We start from the raw sequence: 18,488 nt of genomic DNA, 5'->3' as shown, positions 1-18,488 counted from the left end.
AAGAGCCCGGGCGCCTCATGTTGATAGCACACCGAAGAGAAGCTTAGTCCTCAGCCAATAATCAAATTCGACGGGAGATTTTCGCTTCATCTCGACAGCTGAGCCATCTTCCTGATCCAACGCTATCCTGAGATATGCTTCGTCAAATTCATGCTCCATATAATCTTGCCTGTGTTCCGGCATGAAGACTCTGGCACCGACGTCCTTCTTCACTAGCGTGAGAGCAGGTGTACACCAGCTGTCAGTCCCACCTATCTCGGTCACGATATTGCATAGCCGTCGCAATGTCATGAACGCCTTCGGAGATGGCATGTTTTCTGGTAATTGTGATTTGTCCCACTTCCGGACGGTACCATCTCGTTCTGTCATTTCGGATAAGCGCCTCATGACATCTGCAGCAAGAATCTGATGCAGTCGTGGCACAATCCCCTCCAGGCCTTTGACGCTGGCCCCTTCCGGGAAAGCGTGCTGCAATGCCGATACTGAGACCCTTATCGAACGCAACAGGTATACCGCCTTGGAGATATCGGGACAATCGCCACCAATAGCAGATGCGGCAGACGCAAGGCTTGTCTCATATTTGGACAGAGCCTTCTGAAGTGCCCCTTCCAAACTCTCACTGTAGACAGAGGGATCCTCCTTGCAGAGCATCCTGATCACATGCGCTGCCTCTTCCTCCTGTTCATCATCTGGTTCCTCGATTGCGTCACGCCACCGCACTTTCGGCAGCTCGTCGATAACTTTCTGAGTTGCGTGGAGTGTAGATATCCAGGCGTTCAAGGTTCTACTCGACTTCGATAATCTCGCATTCAACCCAGAATGACGTGACTTGACCCGGGCGATCATCTTTGATGCTCCTCTCTCCAAGCTCGTCTGGACTATTTCAGCGTCCCACAGAGACTTTGTCGACGCGTTGCCGACAGCACTCTCAATCAGTGCCTGAGTGACCTGGCTAAGTCGGTCTCCTTGTGAATGGCAAATCTGGGATATCCTCTGGTTGAGTGAATGTCTGATGTGCTTGTTGATGTCATTGCTAGCAGGTGTCGAGAAGTACACTGGCAATAGTATTTCGTAGATGTCCTTCCTCAATTCCAGTACTCCTGTGATATCGTCCAGCTTGGAAAGATGGTCGTCCACGGAGTTGGAGAGTAGCTGGCATGCTTCTCGAGACCAAGCCTCCAATTTTGCTTGCATCTCCTCGGCACTCGGGGCACTCCGTTTGAAATAGGGGACAAACGTACGGATCTCTTCAGGTAGAAGCGGCCACAGGCGGTCAAGGTCTAATGACTCGATTGTGTTGATCGCCGGGTCTTCCAAGATTGGTTTCTTTCGCAGGTTGTTCATTGCTTCGATGATAGGACGCCCATTTAAGGCCTTGAAAGTCTGCAGAGAGGCGAGTTGATATTGCAGTCCTTCACATATTGTTTCAGGACCGTGCGGCTTGTCCAATTGACGTCGTAGTTTCTCGAGTCTGAGCTGGCGAAGATGTGTGAGAGCATCCTCAGTGGAGACGCTCGTAACCAGGCAATAAGAACATATTCCTTCTAGTAAATCTGGCACGTTGGAGACAGGATTGACCAGCGTGGCATCGATTTGTCGGAGTAGTTGTCTACGGAGGACTCCGAACTTGTTCCTTAAGTACTCGAGGCTTTCAGACAGCGATTCTTGGTTGTCCAACGACTTCAATAACAAGCGTGAGAGGAACAGCAGTTTGGAGCATTGCAAGAGATTGCGATTGCGTAATGAGGTGGAAGAAGTGGTATGACATCGCTGTAGCAGTCGCAGTTGAGCGAGTGCGACCTTTTCAGGTGGTGAAGATTTGGCGGAAGCTTCATGCTGCGGCGGTCTGCAGTTGTGGCTAATGGATGAGAGGTGGTCTTCTGTGACCTTGGTTTTCTCTTGCAGGACTACGATGGCTTCTGCTGTTGCTAGTAGTTCTCGGTAGCTGCCTCTGTGCCAGACGTCAGAAAGCGTCCAGATATGGGACTTATGAAATAGTGAAAGCGAGGGAAGGCTGACGCGTGCTCGACAAGATCACTTTTTGCATCGGAGCGAACTCACCCTACGAGAGCCCTGAGCTTCTCCTTATCTCGCGAGACGCCGGCGCGAAGTTGCTTCTCAATTGCCCTCGTCGTGGGAATCCGATGATCTTGGAAAGCCTGCTGCCACGTGTTGATAGTTGTGCCCGGTTCCATCTTGTCAGAAGCTGGTAAGGGCTCTTTTGTGTCCCAGGCCCCAGCAGTAAGGAGTGCAAGATCTACTGATCTATCCGTCACCCGCGTGACATAATTAATTGTGGTTATGGGAAATGGACCTGGTCAAAGAACGATAACAAAGGTGGTCGTTTCTCGCTTCACTTTCCATTGGTTCATCTCTCTACTAACGCCGCTTTAGTCGCCATATACGCGGCTCATCAATGCTTGCAGATTGCGAGCCTTTCCGAGAGCCATATCGCAAACGACTATCCTAGAGGGTGCATAGCGACGGTATCAGAGTCAGTCATATCATTGAGAAGTAGCATTGACGTAGAGGTTCTGCAGCGCAGGATCCTCTTCCAGAGTATCAAGCACCTTTCCCACTTCTTCCTCCTGCTCCTCCGTCAACGTCACTAACGCGTCGTCGTTTGGGTCATACACCACTTCTACTTTTTCGATGCGTACCCCGAAGCGATCCTGTAGCCGCAGAGCAACTTCCATCACATCCGTTGGCGGCGTCTCAACCACGAGTCTGCCTTCTTCAGAAGATATGTCAAGCGCACCTGCGTCGATGGCCTCCTCTAAGGCCTCATCAACGCCTATCTTGTCCTGCTCTTGAAATGATATCCTGCCCTTCTTCTCAAATAGAAACGCTGTCGGTGTGATTGTACCCCCAGCACGATTGACAATCATGCGTATGTCGCTTAGTGTTCTGGCTTTGTTATCGGTAAGGCATTCGATCATGGTTGCGACGCCATGAGGGAGCATGGCTTCGATAGTGACCGGCTCGAGCGCCTGACCGCCCGGTGTCTTGCCCTGGCCTTTGGCAATGGCATATTCGATAGCCGACTTGACCATCTGACTCTTTTTGGCATTTGCGATGGCTGCGGCGAGTCTTGGATTAAGAGCCGGGTCTGGGCCGGCGACTGTACTCGCGCTTAGTCTGCTGCAATATGAAACAACTGAAGGTTGCTACTCACGTCTTGATGCAGTCATCAGCTCATGGGACATTAAAGTTCTGGTCTTGCTAGTCCTTGCATCTGCTTTCGCCTTGTCATGTTTGATTTTGCTCCATCGATTATGGCCCGATGGTCGCAATGGAGTGCTTGACCAGTGCCTGCACGGCAGCTGGAACCTCCATGAGGTGAGCTGGTACCTCGGGATCTGGCGCAGTCCCATGCAAAATGTTGCTGAATCTTGGGAATTGATTGTAGACAGAAGATCGTTTCGTCTCTCAGACTGCGCTTCTATTTTGCCGTCAATTGGAGCTTCTGATTGGCGGATTGCGGTTGGCCATGCCGCTGCATGTGATCGTAAGGTTGATACCATCAATAGCACCGTCCCAAAGTACCTGTACCTCGGACATCCGTTCGGCCTGAGTTGGCGACCCAAGGACAATGCATGAGTCACTAATCGATTATCTAGACCGCTTCATGACCAACTACTCTCAGCACGATGAAGCCAATGCGGTTTTCCATGACAGGACCCTGCGTTGGGCAGAAACACGACGAGCCGTCAACGACAAGCCGTCAACGACAAGCGGACAACGTTCTCACCCGAACGTCCGCTCTTCACATCGCATGCACATCTACGGACGTTTGCCAGCGACACAAAGAGGTGTGAAAACGTGATTGGTATCATTGAAAACAAGGAAACAGCCCACCCTATCTATTCTTCGCCATGTTTAGGCGCAAAAACGACACCAGCTCCACCGCCTTGACTTCGTACTCTGAGCGGGAGGGGCTGCGCACCTTCAACCCTCTGTCGCCCGCCCCTCCCCTCACAATCACCAACCAGAAGTTGGCGTCTTTGTACGCCCTCTCCAACTCCTCGAGGGAGCGGAACTCCTCTGACAACTCGGCACTGAGGCCGGCACTCCACAAAGACGAAACAAGCTCCACGCACCCGCTTTTCAGCGTTGCGGCATCGAAACTGGTGACGAGAACGTCACAGAAGCAACGCGGTGCCTGTCTGGCGTCCGTCGTATGCTTGGCCGCCTTTGGCCCACGAACGTAGGCGACCAGGTCGACAACGTTCAGGCGGAAGCCCACCGACCTGGTCGACCCCCTTTCAGACTTTGTCTGAAACTCTTGTATCAACGCGTCGTACCTCCCTCCCACGGCAAGAGCCCTTCTAAAGCTCTTGTCCATGCACTGGAAAAGGAGGCTGCCACGATACAAATGCTCAGAATTGAGCACGTTCCTCAAGGGGGCGACCAGGATCTCAGTACGAACGTTCATTCGTTTGAGGTATTGAAGGACCTCATCGAGACGGGCCAAAAGGGGGAGGGTCTTGCTGAGGTGCTCACCCTCGCCAAACAGCTGTGTGAGCCGGTTGCGGATCTTGTCGACGTCCCCTTCCAAGTTGAACCGTGCCAGGTCGGTGACAGAGGTCTCAGCGATGTTCATGGCCGAGCTGCGGAGTTCCTTTCGGATATCAGGCCAGGTTTTGTCCCCAATGTTGAGGTGAGAGAGCGCCTGTTTGACCTTTCGGCTTTCGTGGGCTTTGATCCGGCAGAAATCGAGAATGATGTCCATCAAGTCAGTGTGAGTAACGTAGATAGCCCATTTTCGAGCAGCAAGAACAGGGAATTCATTCAGGATTTCGTCCAGGACCTTGATGACTTCTGCCTCTTTGATTGATAAGTCATTGTCGCCGTGTGAGACAAAGTCGAAGTCCACTTCAGGAACATGTCTTGGTTGAACGCCTGGGGCGGTGGCACGATAAACAGTACCAAAGCAGTAGGTCTTTGCATAGTTATGGGGACTCTGACCGAGTGTTCGCGCAAATGGCAAAGTGAGGTCTTCCGGTAGCTGCACGACCAAGCCAGAAGTGTCAAGGAAAACTGCTGGATTTGTTGTAAAGCCTGCTCTCGGAACCATGCCTTGTCTGGCAGTTTCAACCGCACCGTGTCGACGGAAAATCTCCTTTAGATGTTCACATGTAGAGGTCCAGAGGACAGGATCTACGGTGGTCATACTCTTTCCTGACGTATCTTCCCATGCAAGGCTTGACACCGTACTGTTAGGCTTGTTGAAAAACTTGTTGACCACGGATTGATACTCTTCTGGACGTTGCTCCGCCAATCTGTCGATGTGACGTTGGAATTTTTCTTCCTCAAGAGGTTCAGGTACCTTTCCGCCATCAAGTAGTTGTCTCGCAGTGGGTCGTAGCTCTTGGTCCCGATTTGTGAGTTCAAGGATGACTTCCCCTTGTGTCTGATGAATGTCTTCTTTGAAGAAATCGGGTAAGATGGGTGGGTTCACGGCAAGATACTGCATTCCCTCGGCTCTTTCTGTCCCGGTTCTGAAAGGATAACACATTTCGTAGAACATAACACCAAGGGAGTACATGTCTGCTCGGGCGTCATATTTGCTTCCATGCGACATCAGTTCAGGCGCGGTGTAACCTCTAGTTCCGACTCCAGTAGATTTATTCGTTGTGGTCATACCAGGTGCTGAAGCTTGAGCTTTTGATACTGCTTGTCCTGCAGTTGCAAGTCCAAAATCGCCAATCTTGGGATTGTCAAGAGCGTCCAAGAATATGTTTTCGGGTTTGAGATCTCGATGAACGACACCAAGAGCATGGACATAAGCCAGTCCCTCGACGATACGGCGGAATAATCTCCAGACAGCGTCCACATCTTTGTAGAGGCCTTGAGCAATTCGACTTCTCAAATCCTGTCCTTCGCAGAATTCCATCTGGATGTACAGGCTTGTGACCTCACTACGAGGTGGACTGCGTGTTCGTACAGGCACCGCAGAATTCGGGGGCGACTCAGCGCTAGCAAAAGGGTCGTCGTCGGCATTGTCTTGTTGGAGATCATGACTTGTCGGGTATCGTACAGCAAACGGATCGCTAGGCTGCTCATCTTGTTCACGGTCAGGTTCTGGATCAGACCCGAAGGGATCATCGTCGTAACCATCTTCTTCATCAATTGGTGGAGGTGGCTGATATCCGAACATGTCGCCGTCGTCATCGCTGAACTCAGGACCTTGATGGCGGTAGACCGATGGTTCCATGAAATCGTGACCAGTGCTCAGAGGTAACGGTTGCCGTGCAGATTTGGGGCGGATTGCTGGTGGAGGCAAGTCTTCGATTCGGTTGTCCTGCTCGTTCTCGTACCATGCTGTAAAGTACCTAACAACGTACTGATGATTGAGCTTGGCCAGCAAGGTGACTTCTGCAAGAATCTCTTCCAGCTTCTTAATTGATCTGCTGGGAATCTTCTTAACTGCGTAGATTTGGCCGTCCAGTTTCAGTCGCGCTCGGAAGACCGCTCCAAAGCCTCCTCTCCCAAGACACTCAATCTCCTCCCATTCACTTTCATAGCGAGAGACTCCAGACTTCCCGCTATATCTTCTTCGCAGATTGGGCGTGTTCGGTAGTGTGGGTGAATGATTCTGAAAGATTGGGATGCGTTCTTCGAAGAAGAATGCTTTTCGAGTCAGTTCAAATGCACTTGGCCGACTGCCTGGTCTGCTGGCAAACATTTCCCCCAGTAATCTTTCGATACTGTCATGAAAGGCGCACCCCACAAGCACGTTGGTCGGATCAAGATACATTTCTTTAACGTCTTTCCCAAGTGCCATTTGCATGATAACAACCCCCAGTTCCCAGATGCACGTCTTGTTTGTTCTTTGAGGCTTGCTGGTCTCCAATTCGGGAGCTGTCCAGTTGTCCGCAGGTGCAGATGTTTCGGAAGCTGCCATGACAAGCTCTCTGAGCTGGGTGCCGTAGCCGTCGGACAGCTTGACAGTGATACCGCCAGTGGGAGAGCGAAACAACATGACGTTACCAGCATGTACGGCAGGATGGACGTAGCCTTGCTGATCAAAGAACACTAGCGCATCGGCCAGCTGTCGAGTCCATGAGCGAATCTTGGCCGCACTCAAAGCTTCTGCATAGTCCAGCAGGTCGGTAAGGGATTTCCCATTGGCATATTCTGAAAGAACCGAAAGCTTCCACTGTCCAGTGCCATCCTCGAGGTTCATATGTTCGATCTTGTAATTGATCAAGTCCACGACATTTAGGTGATGATGCTGCTTCGAAGATTCCAAATCTTCTTCGACAATCTCCATGCACTTTTGCAATTCACCCTTCGGAGCTATGCTTTCGGGAAGGTAGATATCTTTCAGGAGGAGTTGTGGTGCCTGAACTCGTTCGGTGTCAACACGTGGAGCCACGATCATGACCTTCTTGTCTTTGCGCTTGAGTATGACTGATCTTCCCACTACTGCTTTGAATTTGAAGGGCATGGTTGTTCCTATGTCTCGCAATGTCATGGACTGATCAAACCGGACAGGATCTTCAGGAACGTCGTAAAGATCTGCATTGTCCTCTCCGGTAGATTTGCGGGATAATGTCGTCTTGAGACGGCGTTGCTTTTCGTGTGAAACTTGTGACTCGAGAAGTGTCTCATCCTTTTCGACCTGTTCCGCTTGCTGCTTCCTGGCGCGTTCTTCTTGTTCTTCGAGCTGTTTCTTGGTAAGGGCTTCTTTGGCAACACGCTCTTCCTCAAGACTTTTATCGGCTTTCTTCGCTGCCTTGTCCAAGCTGACTTGATCAAGGAAGTCCATGATTGCGGTATTGACTTCGTAAACAGACTCACTGCCCTGGTACTGTTTCGGATATGTGGATATGATGTGCTCAATGTGTTGTCGGATTTCTGGGTCTTTCGGCTGAATGTCAAGGATGTCAATTTTCGGGAGCACTTTTGGATATGCTCGTGGAAACTCGAAGATCAGTTTGACGAAATATGCACGATCTTCAAGCGGGCCTATCCTGACTTGAAAGGCTAGATTCTCCTTTGCCTGTAACGCTGTAAGGACAATGAAAGAGTAGGATGAGTCCGGAAAGCCCTTACCTGCCAGGCGTCCTTTCGTCCACGAACTCGTTCGAACTCGTCAGGATAGATTGCTCTCGTCGTCAGAAATTCATTTCGCTGGACCTCTGGATACTCCGCAATTTCCTCCTCGAAACTACGATGAGATTGTCCAAATGAAGGTGGAGCTGCAAGCGTTGGCTCAGGTTCGGATTTTGAAGCCTGCGGCTGAAGCGGTTTTGTTTTCTTTTTGGCCGGCATTCTGACATTCACTTCAGATCCCCTTAGGGACCTGGTGTCGTGTGCTTGCGTTCTGCGCGATCTATCGAGAGGCTTGGCAACGACAACCCCGACGAGGGGTAAACGTGCCTAGGCGGTCGCAGCGACAGCCGCAACCACCTATATCATGGTTGTGTTGTTCATTTTCGTTGTGTTTTGTTGTTGATGGAGGAAGAAGAGAAAGACAGTTGTTTGGTTGACTCACTTCACGGTCGAAGCCTCGTTATGGCCAAGACATATCCGGGGCCGGAGTTACATTTCGCCGGTGACCTTAATCCCGGTGTCTCAATCTTCAACCCTGCAATTCATCAAGCCTCGTCACTACAGCCCGCCTCCCTTGATATGAACGACGCAGGAGCAATGTCCAGGTATCTTTTCTTACACACTTAGTTGTGCAGCGTTGTGGCTGTGGTCATTTGCCAGCAGAAGGACCTTTATCACATTCCGTGAGACGGTCGTCTCCAAACCGCCAGGATGGTGAACATTACGGAAAAAATCAAGGAGTGCGACACTCTCCCCAAAAGACTACGCTCAGCTACTGACCATCTGCCAGGATCGAGGCCGAGATGGCCCGAACTCAAAGTGTGTATCGATATGCTGTCGTGCTCGGACCGGAGCTGACTTGTGCGCAGAAAACAAAGCCACAGGTTTGCAACCCGAATTGAGAGAAATTTGGAACCACAATTTCTAACAAACGCGGACAGAGTACCATCTGGGCCTGCTGAAAGGGTAAGTTCTGTTGTGTTTGATGTTGACATTGGGCACTGTCCAAGATGTGGACATGGGGAACGTCGCATAAGACAAAGAGCCAGCCTCGCACGTGATTCGGCTACAAGAAAGACAGGAGAAGGTCATGACCAGCAGCGAAGACAATGCTACAGTCATGACAAGTCTCCAATGAGTCCAGAAGCATCGCCACCTCGCGCAAGAGACGGGAATTCATCACGACTCACTCTCTTCATGGAAAGGCTAATTCAAGCTCGATAGGAAACTCGCTCGACTTCGAGCACAACTTCTCGAGCCTGGTCCAGGAGCTGGATCTGGCGGTGGCGCCGGCTTCGATGTGTCGAAGTCCGGTGACGCCCGAATCGCCCTTGTCGGATTTCCCTCTGTCGGTAAATCGACGTTCTTGTCGAAAATCACAAAAACCAAATCAGAAGTAGCAGCATACTCATTTACAACACTGACAGCCATTCCCGGCGTCCTCGAATATGGTGGTGCAGAAATACAAATCCTAGATCTTCCAGGTATTATCGAAGGCGCGTCAGAAGGCAAGGGAAGAGGGCGACAAGTCATCAGTGCCGCCAAGGTCGACTTACCCATCCCCATGACGTTGGTCAGACGCTAATGGTTGTTCAGACCTCCGATCTGATCCTGATGATCCTCGACGCTACGAAACGTGCCGAACAACGCGCTCTCCTGGAAGCCGAACTAGAAGCTGTGGGTATACGACTCAACCGTGAACCGCCCAATATCTACCTCAAGCCCAAGAAGGCGGGCGGCATGAAAATCACATTCCAGGCACCACCAAAATATCTGGACGAGAAGATGTTGTACAACATCCTGCGCGACTACAAAATGCTAAACGTCGAAGTTCTGGTGCGCGACGAGAACGCCACGGTGGACGACTTCATCGATGTCATCATGAAAGACCATCGCAAATACATCCGGTGCCTGTACGTGTACAACAAGATCGACAGTGTGACGGTCGATTTCCTAAACGAACTTGCCCGCGAACCCAATACGGTCGTCATGTCGTGCGAGTTGGACTTGGGCATTGATGACGTGGTCGAGCGGTGCTGGACGGAGTTGCGGCTCATGCGCATCTACACGAAACGACAGGGCATAGAGCCCGAGTTCCACGAAGCCTTGATCGTGCGGAGTAATAGCTCGATCGAGGATGTGTGCGACCAGATCCATCGCACATTGAAGGAGACGTTCAAATATGCTCTTGTCTGGGGCGCGAGTGCCAAACATATCCCGCAGAGGGTTGGGCTGGGGCATGTCGTTGCAGACGAGGATGTGGTGCAAGTAGTGAGTGCGTGGAAGGCATGAATAGCAATGACAAACAGGAAGTACGATACCCAGGATAACATATCATCGTATTATATTCTTGGGCCTCATCTCAACGCCCTCCTCGGATCCAAACTACTAATATTCGCGCTCAGCGGCTTGCCATCAAAAATAAATTCGCTCATCAATTTCCCTGTTGCCGGACCATTCTGAATTCCCCAACACGTGTGCCCAGCCGCAAGATAAACACCTTTCGTATTTGTGTGTCCTACCAACGGCCCAGAACCAGTCTCAACTTGAGGCAGATAACAAGCCTGCCTCACGAGCACCTCACCATCGCGCATTTCGTCCGAGAAACTAGCGCAGTAGTCCACGATATCTTGGCACCGTGAGTCATCAACTTCGACCTCAGCAGTACTCTTGGGCAAGGGGACAAGGTGATCGCCTTCGCCGCACGCGTAGAGTTCGTTGTTTGGCCGCGCGTAAATCTCGGGGCTGACGTGCATGGCGGGCGACTTGACGCCCTCCTTGAAGTTCTTGGGCAGGGCAAGTTGTGTGAACAGACAATATGCCGACACGGGGTGCGACGGACGGATTGTCACGCTGTGAGCCCGAAGTGCGCCGATTGGTGAGCCTGGCCAGACAGTTTTGGTCCATGGGCCCGCCGTGACGATCACATCGCTTGCCGGCAGTGACTTTTGCGAGTTGTTCTCCTTGTCAGTGTATCGGACTGTATGCTCTCCCGACGACGAGGTTTCGATCTTGTCGACACTGCCGATGATGACTTTGGCGCCTTTCTCCTCGGCAAGGGCCGCCATGGACGTGGTGAATTGGTAAGGGTGTACTTGAGCCGTGTCCCGTGGCGAGCCCATACTGTCGTAACCCTGAACACAATCTTCCGCGACCCAGTCGAGGTCATCGGGTAGGCCCATTTTGCGGAGGCTGGAGTATGATTCTTTACTTCTCTTTTGCAGACTTACATTGCCGTCACTCGAGACATCTGGTCTGTGTAGGCCTCTGATGTCCTCGGACTTGGAGTCGCCGTTGGCTGTGATCTTGGGCTGATTGCGTACTTGTCGACCAGTCAAGTCGATTTGGCCAACGCCAACCCCACGATAGCCCCAGCGGTCCGTGCCACCGTGCTCTTTGGCCAGTTCGGCGTGAAGTTTGAAGCTCAATGGTACTAAGCATGAGGGGTATGCCCATAGTGCCAGGAGACCACCGGCCTTGCCGGAAGCGCCACTGGCGATGGAGTTCGCCTCGATGAGATGGATTGAATGTTTTGATGGATCATATTTGGGATGCCGTGTGAGGAAATAGGCCGTTGTACTGCCTATTATGCCTCCTCCAATTATGACGATTGATTTCTTTTCTGTGTTGGCCATTGCCGTCTTCAGAAGTCGTCGCGAGATCGAGGTCGGGCGACCAAGTTGAGACTGCTTGATCGCAAAATGTCGAGTGGCAATGAATGAGTTTCATGTAGTGACCCGTATGGCGCCAAGATTGCTCCGAATGCTCTGACGTAATGTGGTGATCGAAATATCAAATTCGATGCGACTTCCTCTTGCATCTTTACCTTCACTGTTCCTTCCTTTCATGTCGACTTGGATGACAGCAGAGTCCTGCGTATTACCCTCGAAAAGCGTCTCCAATCTCTAGCATACCGCCCCGTCACTCCGCCCATGGTTGATCCAGCATATTTGGGCTGCTGTATGACTGACGGTGGCCCCCCACGCTCCAATCGACTCTAACATTTTTGTCTTCGCTGTTGACAAGTCTCCCTCCGCTGAAGACACGGAAGTCCAAATCTGTATGCCCAGGGATGAGCTGCACTTCAAGATGTGCTAGTTCATAACTCTCTCCAAGATTCCACCAGTGCTTGTTCCGGCGAATCTTTTCTACCCTGTCCAAATCTACAGACACAGTGCAAAGATCCCGAACACGGTCTTGCTCTGCCATGCTTTTTGGAAGAGATTCTGATACATTGGATCGCACAAATTGCGCCTTCCACGGCCTCCGATAGTGCGCAGGCCTCAGCTTCGCTCGGAATGGCTTCCGCACGCCATCATCAGTGACTCTGTCACCCTGCACACATGGTGGTTGAGCTTGCTCTCATGATCTCAAAGTTGATGAGGTACATACCTTGCAGATCAGCCATTCTATCTGATCAACTGCCCACTTCTTTCCGTCTCTATTGTCCCTAACGACTCTTTGACCCAGATGTCTATCCTGGTCGTATCTCTGGTTTACCACCACTCCATAACTGACCGGCGCGCAACGCCCCACTATTGGAGTGCTACGTTGTCCAATCTGTTGAGTACGATAGCCAACAAGCCCTCTGACAACGGCGAGCTGCCTGTGATTACGCATCAGCAAGGATCTCAGGCCACCACAAGATCGACTCACATATTCTCGGCAAGCAGCATTTTCACTCCACGTGCATTTGATTCCAGCGATCCACCGCCAAACTCGAAGTGACTCTTGACTCTCTCTTGGATATATTGGGAGGCAGAAAGCCCGCCAGACATGATCAAATATGTGACTCGTTCTCCTGGTCGGAATCTTTTGAGAGCCTGCAACTGCTCCGTGATCAGCTCAATTATTCCTTCGGCTTGCTCCTCGAAGAGTCCTTTCACCAAGTCACGAGAGACCTCAATCTGCGAGTCCTTGATTCCCGCATGTGGAAAATCCGAACCTGCTGATAGACCAGTCACAGGAAGAAAGAGCTTGGGAGGTGTGGTGCCAACCACCCCGAAACTGCACTTGAATCTTTCGAACCTGCCTAGCATCATCCTCTCGGCAGTCTCCTCTGGTGGTAAAACGTGTTCGAGGAACCTGAGTCTCTCAGCCAGATGCTTCTGTACTCCGATATCAATAAGTGCTGAACCGAATTCACGACCTATCACGGGTTAGCGGGTACACAACCAAGAAATCGCATTTCGAACCTTCGACCGGGACTAATTGTTCCAGCTCCAGCGATTGCCCAGTCTCCGATCTTACTTTCATAATGTTTATATCCTTGCCAATATCAGACAAAATACGACATGTCGAGAGACTCTCGCACGTACCGTTGTACCGCCACCTGCGTCGCACACGAGAACAACTTCCTCACGCTTCGTCTAAGTCAGTGTCGGCCACATCTCGTCTTGTCTGGGTATCGCACCTGAAGCATTTGCCCGGCTACAGAAACGGCTGCTGCCTCAGCTTCTGTCAATGTCACTTCACAAGTATGCTGTTTGCCATCTGTGCCGAAGCCAGCTTGTCTGATCATTGATAGGAGGTCACGAATCATTCCAGCATGCTTCCACGTCGTCGGTACGCTGAAGTTCCATTCGACTCGCATTGTCGCCCAACCTGCGAACCTTTGCTCAAAGAATCCTGCCAAATGATCATGCACGCATCTCATGTAATCAAGGTAGAAGCGTCTGGCATCCCGATGGGACAATTCCTGGAAGTCACCATACTCAGGGTCGAGATTCAATTTGAAGTACTCCTTGATCTCGATCGACGGATCAACGATATCGACAGAGAGACCCCAGGATCTGACATGTTTTGTTCCACGATCGTATGCTAAGCGTGACGGGGTTTTATTGAACACTTCGGATGCAATGGTGGACCAGTTCTGGAACACCGCAGGGCTTATCCACGGTGCTGAACAGTATGCAACACCTGTGAACTGTCAACAAGGCTCCAAACATTGTTCATGTACATTACCAGTCCCAGACATGCCAAAATCGACGCCTATGATCAGAGCGGGGTCGCCATGTGTCGCCATTTCGTCAAACTGACCTTTGGCCATCGCTGAGAAGGACTACGTCAACTTACTATATCAACGAGTTGACGCCCCCATCACGGAACATACGCAACCCTCCACTCTGCCACCGCGTCAGGCTGAGATTTGGTAAGGCCACCCATCCATGCAGGCGGTCTCCATCTGAGACATTGCTAATGCACCTCAGCCGCGTTCTTAAAGCAGCAACTGAGACTCATGCAATATCTCCTCCCCTGTGGAACCTGGGTGCATGATGGTGCCCGGCCAGGTGATGGTGCCCGGCCAAGGGCTGTGCTGGAGCTGATCAGGTGTAAACATTCGCCAAAATTCGCCAAAATTCGCCATATCCCAATCTTCAAAGTGGTTTCCTAGGTTCCCAGCCTGACAAGCCTGCCCACTTCCTATTCAAAAAGACGGACTGCGCGACGGTTGCCAGACAATTAAGTTGCTGTGTTCCTCGCGGTCTCCAGCAGTGTGAACAACAAATCGTCCGCAATCACGATGCCCACCACAAAGGTTGTCCAAAATTTGGGTGCCATCTCTCTTACACAGAACCTTGGGACGGCTCCCAGCACAACGACCAGCAACACGAATGCACAACCCTCGAGCACCACTAGCCCATTGAGCAGTGCAACGACGAAACCAGCCATCTTAACGTCCTCAAGCAGTCTCAGCCCGACGGGAAGCGTGACGAATTCCACCAGAACAACCAACTCAGTCACCACAGCACTCCCAACCAGCTCAAGCCCATCAAGAAGCGCAGATACCTCCAGCACAACGACATCCTCGGCCAATCCAACACTCTCAAGCGGTCGAGCAAGCGCTCCCTTAGCACATGACCCTTTGTCGACGGGTGCTATAGCTGGTGTTGCAATTGCCTGTGCCGTTGCCGGTGCCACGTTCGCCCTCATCCTGATGTGGTTTCTTCGGCGATCTCGGTCCCAGCGGTCCTTAAAGAACAGCCAAACCAATTCGCGTCGTGTACCCAGGCCACTTCCCCATGAAAAGAATAATGAGAGAACCTTCGACGACCCAACTGTCATTGCCATGAAGCGCCAGCCTAAAGTCGACCTTGATGCTTTCCTCCCTCAGCAAGCCGATGATGCTACTGTCAATAAAAAGCTCCTGCATCTTTTTGATCAGATCGAATCACATGTTGACAATTTCTACGCAGAGGACAACCAAAATCTGACACATGAACAGCAAATTGAAGTCGCTCAATATGCTACGCCAGGTCTGCCTATGCCGTTGGTGGCCCTCCTGCAGACTTCACGCCGCAAAACCACCATACTCAAGCATTGCCTCGGGTATCATGCCATGCTGCTGGTGTCTCCCTCCAACACATCAGACTGTTTGTTGCCATATGAGATTTCGTCAATGTTAGCATACTCCGAGGCACACCGAGATGCAACCCGACGGGATCCAGGTAGGTGGACGTCCAGTCCAATGTTCTAACTAAGCTGACAAATCTTCTGAAGATCGAGCCATTGCCCTCTCCCGTTGGCGTATGCTCACCGCATACCTGCGCCCCGATATCTTTGGCGGAGATGTGTCAAGCACTTCCGAGTTTGAGTCACATATCCACGATTTGGCGACCAAGTTCTGTGATACTTTCAATCCTTTCAGTCAACTTCAACATGAGGAGCAGAAAGTGAAGCACTTGGTCGAGGTGTTGCGTACTGCCCTGAGATTCGCACTGTGGCTCTACAGCCACCCAGCAACATTTGACTTTCGTTGGGGTTCGGCAAGCGATGGCTCCAGTGGGTCGGGTCATACAGTCGTGACTGTGCCCTCACTTATTAAGACTTACGACGGAAGGGGCTCAAAGATTGAACCACCGCAGGTCGTTCAGGCTCTGGTCAAGAGGCGCGTGTGAAGCCACAAGGCCACATATAAAAAGTCGGCAAGGATTTGAAGCCTCTAAACCATGATATTGAATAGCTGGATACTTTCATTATGCGAACACAACATTGACCTCTGTCTCTTTGTCATTCAACTATGGCTTTTGCTGTAGGCTCTTTCCCTTTCTACGCAAGCTCGCTTTCGTTGCTTGATACTCTAGCCAAGTCCTGGGCTTCCTGTCGGACAAAGTAGGTGACGGTTGGGGCAAGGTGTTGCTCTCGAGCTCAAAGCACTCTGTTCCACCTTGTACTGCTGCGTTTGATGTGATGACAGGAACTACGAGTGTCGGCATGGTCGATGGCACGCTTGACATTGTGCTGTCAGCACGATGACCTGCATCAAGCTCATTTGTCTCGGTCGGAAGCTCCTCGGCTGACCATGCTCTGCCAAACCTTGTGTTCTGAGGCTTTGGCGACGGCCTAGGGATCTGAAAATTTTGGAAGCTATCGGTACTTGGTTTTGGCGTAATTCTGGTCTGGCGTTTCCACTGAAGTTTCTGGCTGGTCTGATAGCTGGGAGGGCGTTCTCTTGGGCCGGAAGCAAAAGTCCGCAGAAGACGCAATGTGGAGATGTTTTGCGTGAGAGTCGTGTGTACGATATCCAGACGCTTGAGGGCAGCTGCAATGTTGGAGTTGTCGCTGAGCACCCACATAACTCTTGTGGAAAAGTGAATGCTGCAGTCGGCTTCGAGGTCGACTCGAGCAGGCTCAAGCAGCAGGGCGACCTCTTCAGCTGCCCGCCTGGTCTCCTCAATCACACGTTCATAGTCTTTCCTTTCGGAAGCTGGAAGGTGTTCTTTCTGCTGTCCCAACAGCTCCCGACAGGTTTTGATGTTGGTCCACGCATGCTGCGCCGTGATCAGGTACTCTTTGGTCTGCTGATCAACCGCCCGCAAGGCATAGGTGTACTCGCAGATCTTGATAATAAAGGTCAATCCCGAGCTGACGCCCGAAGCTATCCCTGACCAAGGATTACCGCTCATCGTGTGCTCAGCAGTTGACCAGGTCAGTACCATCCTAGATTGAACAACGTTGCTCTCCAAAGCTGCGTATAATCTGCCACAAGCTTCACCCACTCCTCCAGAAATGTAGAGTCCATCAGGCTGAGGCCGCTCCTCGCTTAAATGCACTGCCCACTTCACCAGGCGGGGAATGGCCGCTCGGGTTGCACACATGCAGGCATTCATCAGGCTGGGTGTCACTTTTGCCGACCAACTATCACAAATTTCCTTTTGGTATACGGACTCAAAAAAGGGGGAGATTTGATTGGCCTGCGTTACCTAAATCCTTGCTCGATCGTCGGAACGCCTTCTATATGGGCCGCAATCCAAATTTACCCAACAACACCTCCTGGTCAGTTTCTGAAAAGCAGCAACGACGTCGGGTCAATCTAGAAGTGATCACTGCCTCAGGCCGACACCATCGTGCGCCACCTCGCTAGCAGCGGCCCCAATGTTCTTGCCGCATGACCAGGGTGCTGTGTTGGAAGGAGATGTGAAGTAGTATCAGGCTGAGCAGGTCAAAATATCCCTGTGCTTAAGAGGTTGATGAAGTGCAGCTATCTGTCCACCTGGTTCCGTTACTCTCGATGAAGATTTCTCCCTGAGAGACAAGATGATGCTCTCTGTACTGACCTTTCTTGCTGCCACGCTCAGCGTATCGTACGCTCTTCGTTTTGATGGACCTCAACCTACAGACCATGCTGCCTTCGATCTTCGTGGCTGGTCTCCTCGTCCGACATCAGGCTTAGATCAACAGCTCTTTCGACGCGAACATCAGAAGAGAGATGTCGCGGGAAGCACTATCTGTGCATATTACAATAATGCGCCTTATCTGACTTGTGATGGGGGTCAAGTCTGTGCCTACGACGCGGATGATTACTACATGGGTTGCTGCTCAACGGACTCCCAAGGTTCGCTAGTCAGTGACTGTGCGCCTGCGACCAGCTGTATCGATTCATCTCAAACTTCTACTCAATGCGGGACGACAGCCGACGGGTGCTATGTCACTGACTGGTATGTACCTTCACATGCTACCCCTGGGAACATAGCTGGCCCAAGATAATCGCTGGCGCTGACAATGAATGGTAGTGGAGCTTCCCAACTCGATTGTGCGACTATCATGGGCCTATATGGGACGCTCACATACACCTCCCTCACCTGCGATATTTCCAGCTACAACATGACTCTCACACTTAATGTTCAGTCAACGGAAGCAGCAACGACAGCAGCAGCAGCTACAACAACAGCAGCAGCAACGACATCTTCTGACAGTAGCACCTCGCCGTCCACAAGCACATCTGCGACATCAGCAGCCACGTCCACGACGTCGGAAAGCCCTACAGCTGCCGCGGCGCAGTCGACGTCCACGACTAGTGCTACGCATGCCCCCAGTCATACAGGTGCTATCGTTGGTGGTACTGTAGGCGGTGTAGCCGGCTTGCTTGTTCTTGCCGGGATAATTGGCTTCATTATCCATAGGATTCGCGTCAAAAGGCGAGAGAA

General features: G+C 51.5%; 9 protein-coding genes across 9 annotated transcripts; 3 read left to right on the top strand and 6 right to left on the bottom strand.

Moving 5' to 3' along the window:
- Positions 1-15: 15 nt before the first annotated feature.
- On the bottom strand, positions 16-2,195 carry EDD37DRAFT_566157 (uncharacterized protein; the record flags this gene model as incomplete). The annotated part of the gene is made up of 2 exons (XM_062814085.1): positions 16-1,951; positions 2,062-2,195. 2 exons carry the CDS (start codon positions 2,193-2,195, stop codon positions 16-18), a joined length of 2,070 nt encoding a protein of 689 aa, XP_062669152.1.
- Positions 2,196-2,339: 144 nt separating this feature from the next.
- EDD37DRAFT_667027 (glucose-1-phosphate adenylyltransferase) lies at positions 2,340-3,492 on the bottom strand. Its single transcript, XM_062819288.1, has 2 exons — positions 3,176-3,492; positions 2,340-3,121 (listed from the first exon to the last, which is right to left on the bottom strand). Exons 1-2 carry the CDS (start codon positions 3,372-3,374, stop codon positions 2,505-2,507), a joined length of 816 nt encoding a protein of 271 aa, XP_062669151.1. The 5' UTR covers positions 3,375-3,492; the 3' UTR covers positions 2,340-2,504.
- A 319-nt stretch (positions 3,493-3,811) lies between these two features.
- EDD37DRAFT_634254 (eukaryotic translation initiation factor 2-alpha kinase) lies at positions 3,812-8,592 on the bottom strand. Its single transcript, XM_062816837.1, has 2 exons — positions 8,062-8,592; positions 3,812-8,008 (listed from the first exon to the last, which is right to left on the bottom strand). The coding sequence occupies exons 1-2, from the start codon at positions 8,278-8,280 to the stop codon at positions 3,860-3,862; spliced, it is 4,368 nt and encodes a 1,455-aa protein (XP_062669150.1). The 5' UTR covers positions 8,281-8,592; the 3' UTR covers positions 3,812-3,859.
- Positions 8,571-10,395, top strand: EDD37DRAFT_634248 (P-loop containing nucleoside triphosphate hydrolase protein). The gene is made up of 6 exons (XM_062816836.1): positions 8,571-8,801; positions 8,852-8,880; positions 8,931-8,945; positions 9,003-9,027; positions 9,286-9,607; positions 9,658-10,395. Exons 1-6 carry the CDS (start codon positions 8,773-8,775, stop codon positions 10,351-10,353), a joined length of 1,116 nt encoding a protein of 371 aa, XP_062669149.1. The 5' UTR covers positions 8,571-8,772; the 3' UTR covers positions 10,354-10,395.
- A 23-nt stretch (positions 10,396-10,418) lies between these two features.
- EDD37DRAFT_651437 (D-amino-acid dehydrogenase) lies at positions 10,419-11,696 on the bottom strand (the record flags this gene model as incomplete). The annotated part of the gene is made up of 1 exon (XM_062818355.1): positions 10,419-11,696. The coding sequence occupies one exon, from the start codon at positions 11,694-11,696 to the stop codon at positions 10,419-10,421; it is 1,278 nt and encodes a 425-aa protein (XP_062669148.1).
- Positions 11,697-11,982: 286 nt separating this feature from the next.
- Positions 11,983-14,110, bottom strand: EDD37DRAFT_651436 (uncharacterized protein; the record flags this gene model as incomplete). The annotated part of the gene is made up of 7 exons (XM_062818354.1): positions 11,983-12,396; positions 12,454-12,667; positions 12,718-13,210; positions 13,257-13,329; positions 13,380-13,424; positions 13,475-13,980; positions 14,026-14,110. 7 exons carry the CDS (start codon positions 14,108-14,110, stop codon positions 11,983-11,985), a joined length of 1,830 nt encoding a protein of 609 aa, XP_062669147.1.
- Positions 14,111-14,584: 474 nt separating this feature from the next.
- EDD37DRAFT_651435 (uncharacterized protein) lies at positions 14,585-15,959 on the top strand (the record flags this gene model as incomplete). The annotated part of the gene is made up of 2 exons (XM_062818353.1): positions 14,585-15,509; positions 15,562-15,959. 2 exons carry the CDS (start codon positions 14,585-14,587, stop codon positions 15,957-15,959), a joined length of 1,323 nt encoding a protein of 440 aa, XP_062669146.1.
- Positions 15,960-16,079: 120 nt separating this feature from the next.
- EDD37DRAFT_651434 (uncharacterized protein) lies at positions 16,080-16,967 on the bottom strand (the record flags this gene model as incomplete). The annotated part of the gene is made up of 1 exon (XM_062818352.1): positions 16,080-16,967. The coding sequence occupies one exon, from the start codon at positions 16,965-16,967 to the stop codon at positions 16,080-16,082; it is 888 nt and encodes a 295-aa protein (XP_062669145.1).
- A 574-nt stretch (positions 16,968-17,541) lies between these two features.
- EDD37DRAFT_634234 (uncharacterized protein) lies at positions 17,542-18,472 on the top strand. Its single transcript, XM_062816835.1, has one exon. The coding sequence runs from the start codon at positions 17,599-17,601 to the stop codon at positions 18,046-18,048; it is 450 nt and encodes a 149-aa protein (XP_062669144.1). The 5' UTR covers positions 17,542-17,598; the 3' UTR covers positions 18,049-18,472.
- Positions 18,473-18,488: the final 16 nt, after the last annotated feature.

This window comes from Exophiala viscosa (assembly GCF_022695815.1).
Source record: "Exophiala viscosa unplaced genomic scaffold EDD37scaffold_7, whole genome shotgun sequence".
NCBI classification, from domain to species: domain Eukaryota; kingdom Fungi; phylum Ascomycota; class Eurotiomycetes; order Chaetothyriales; family Herpotrichiellaceae; genus Exophiala; species Exophiala viscosa.
This window is presented reverse-complemented; position numbering and strand designations above follow the sequence as displayed.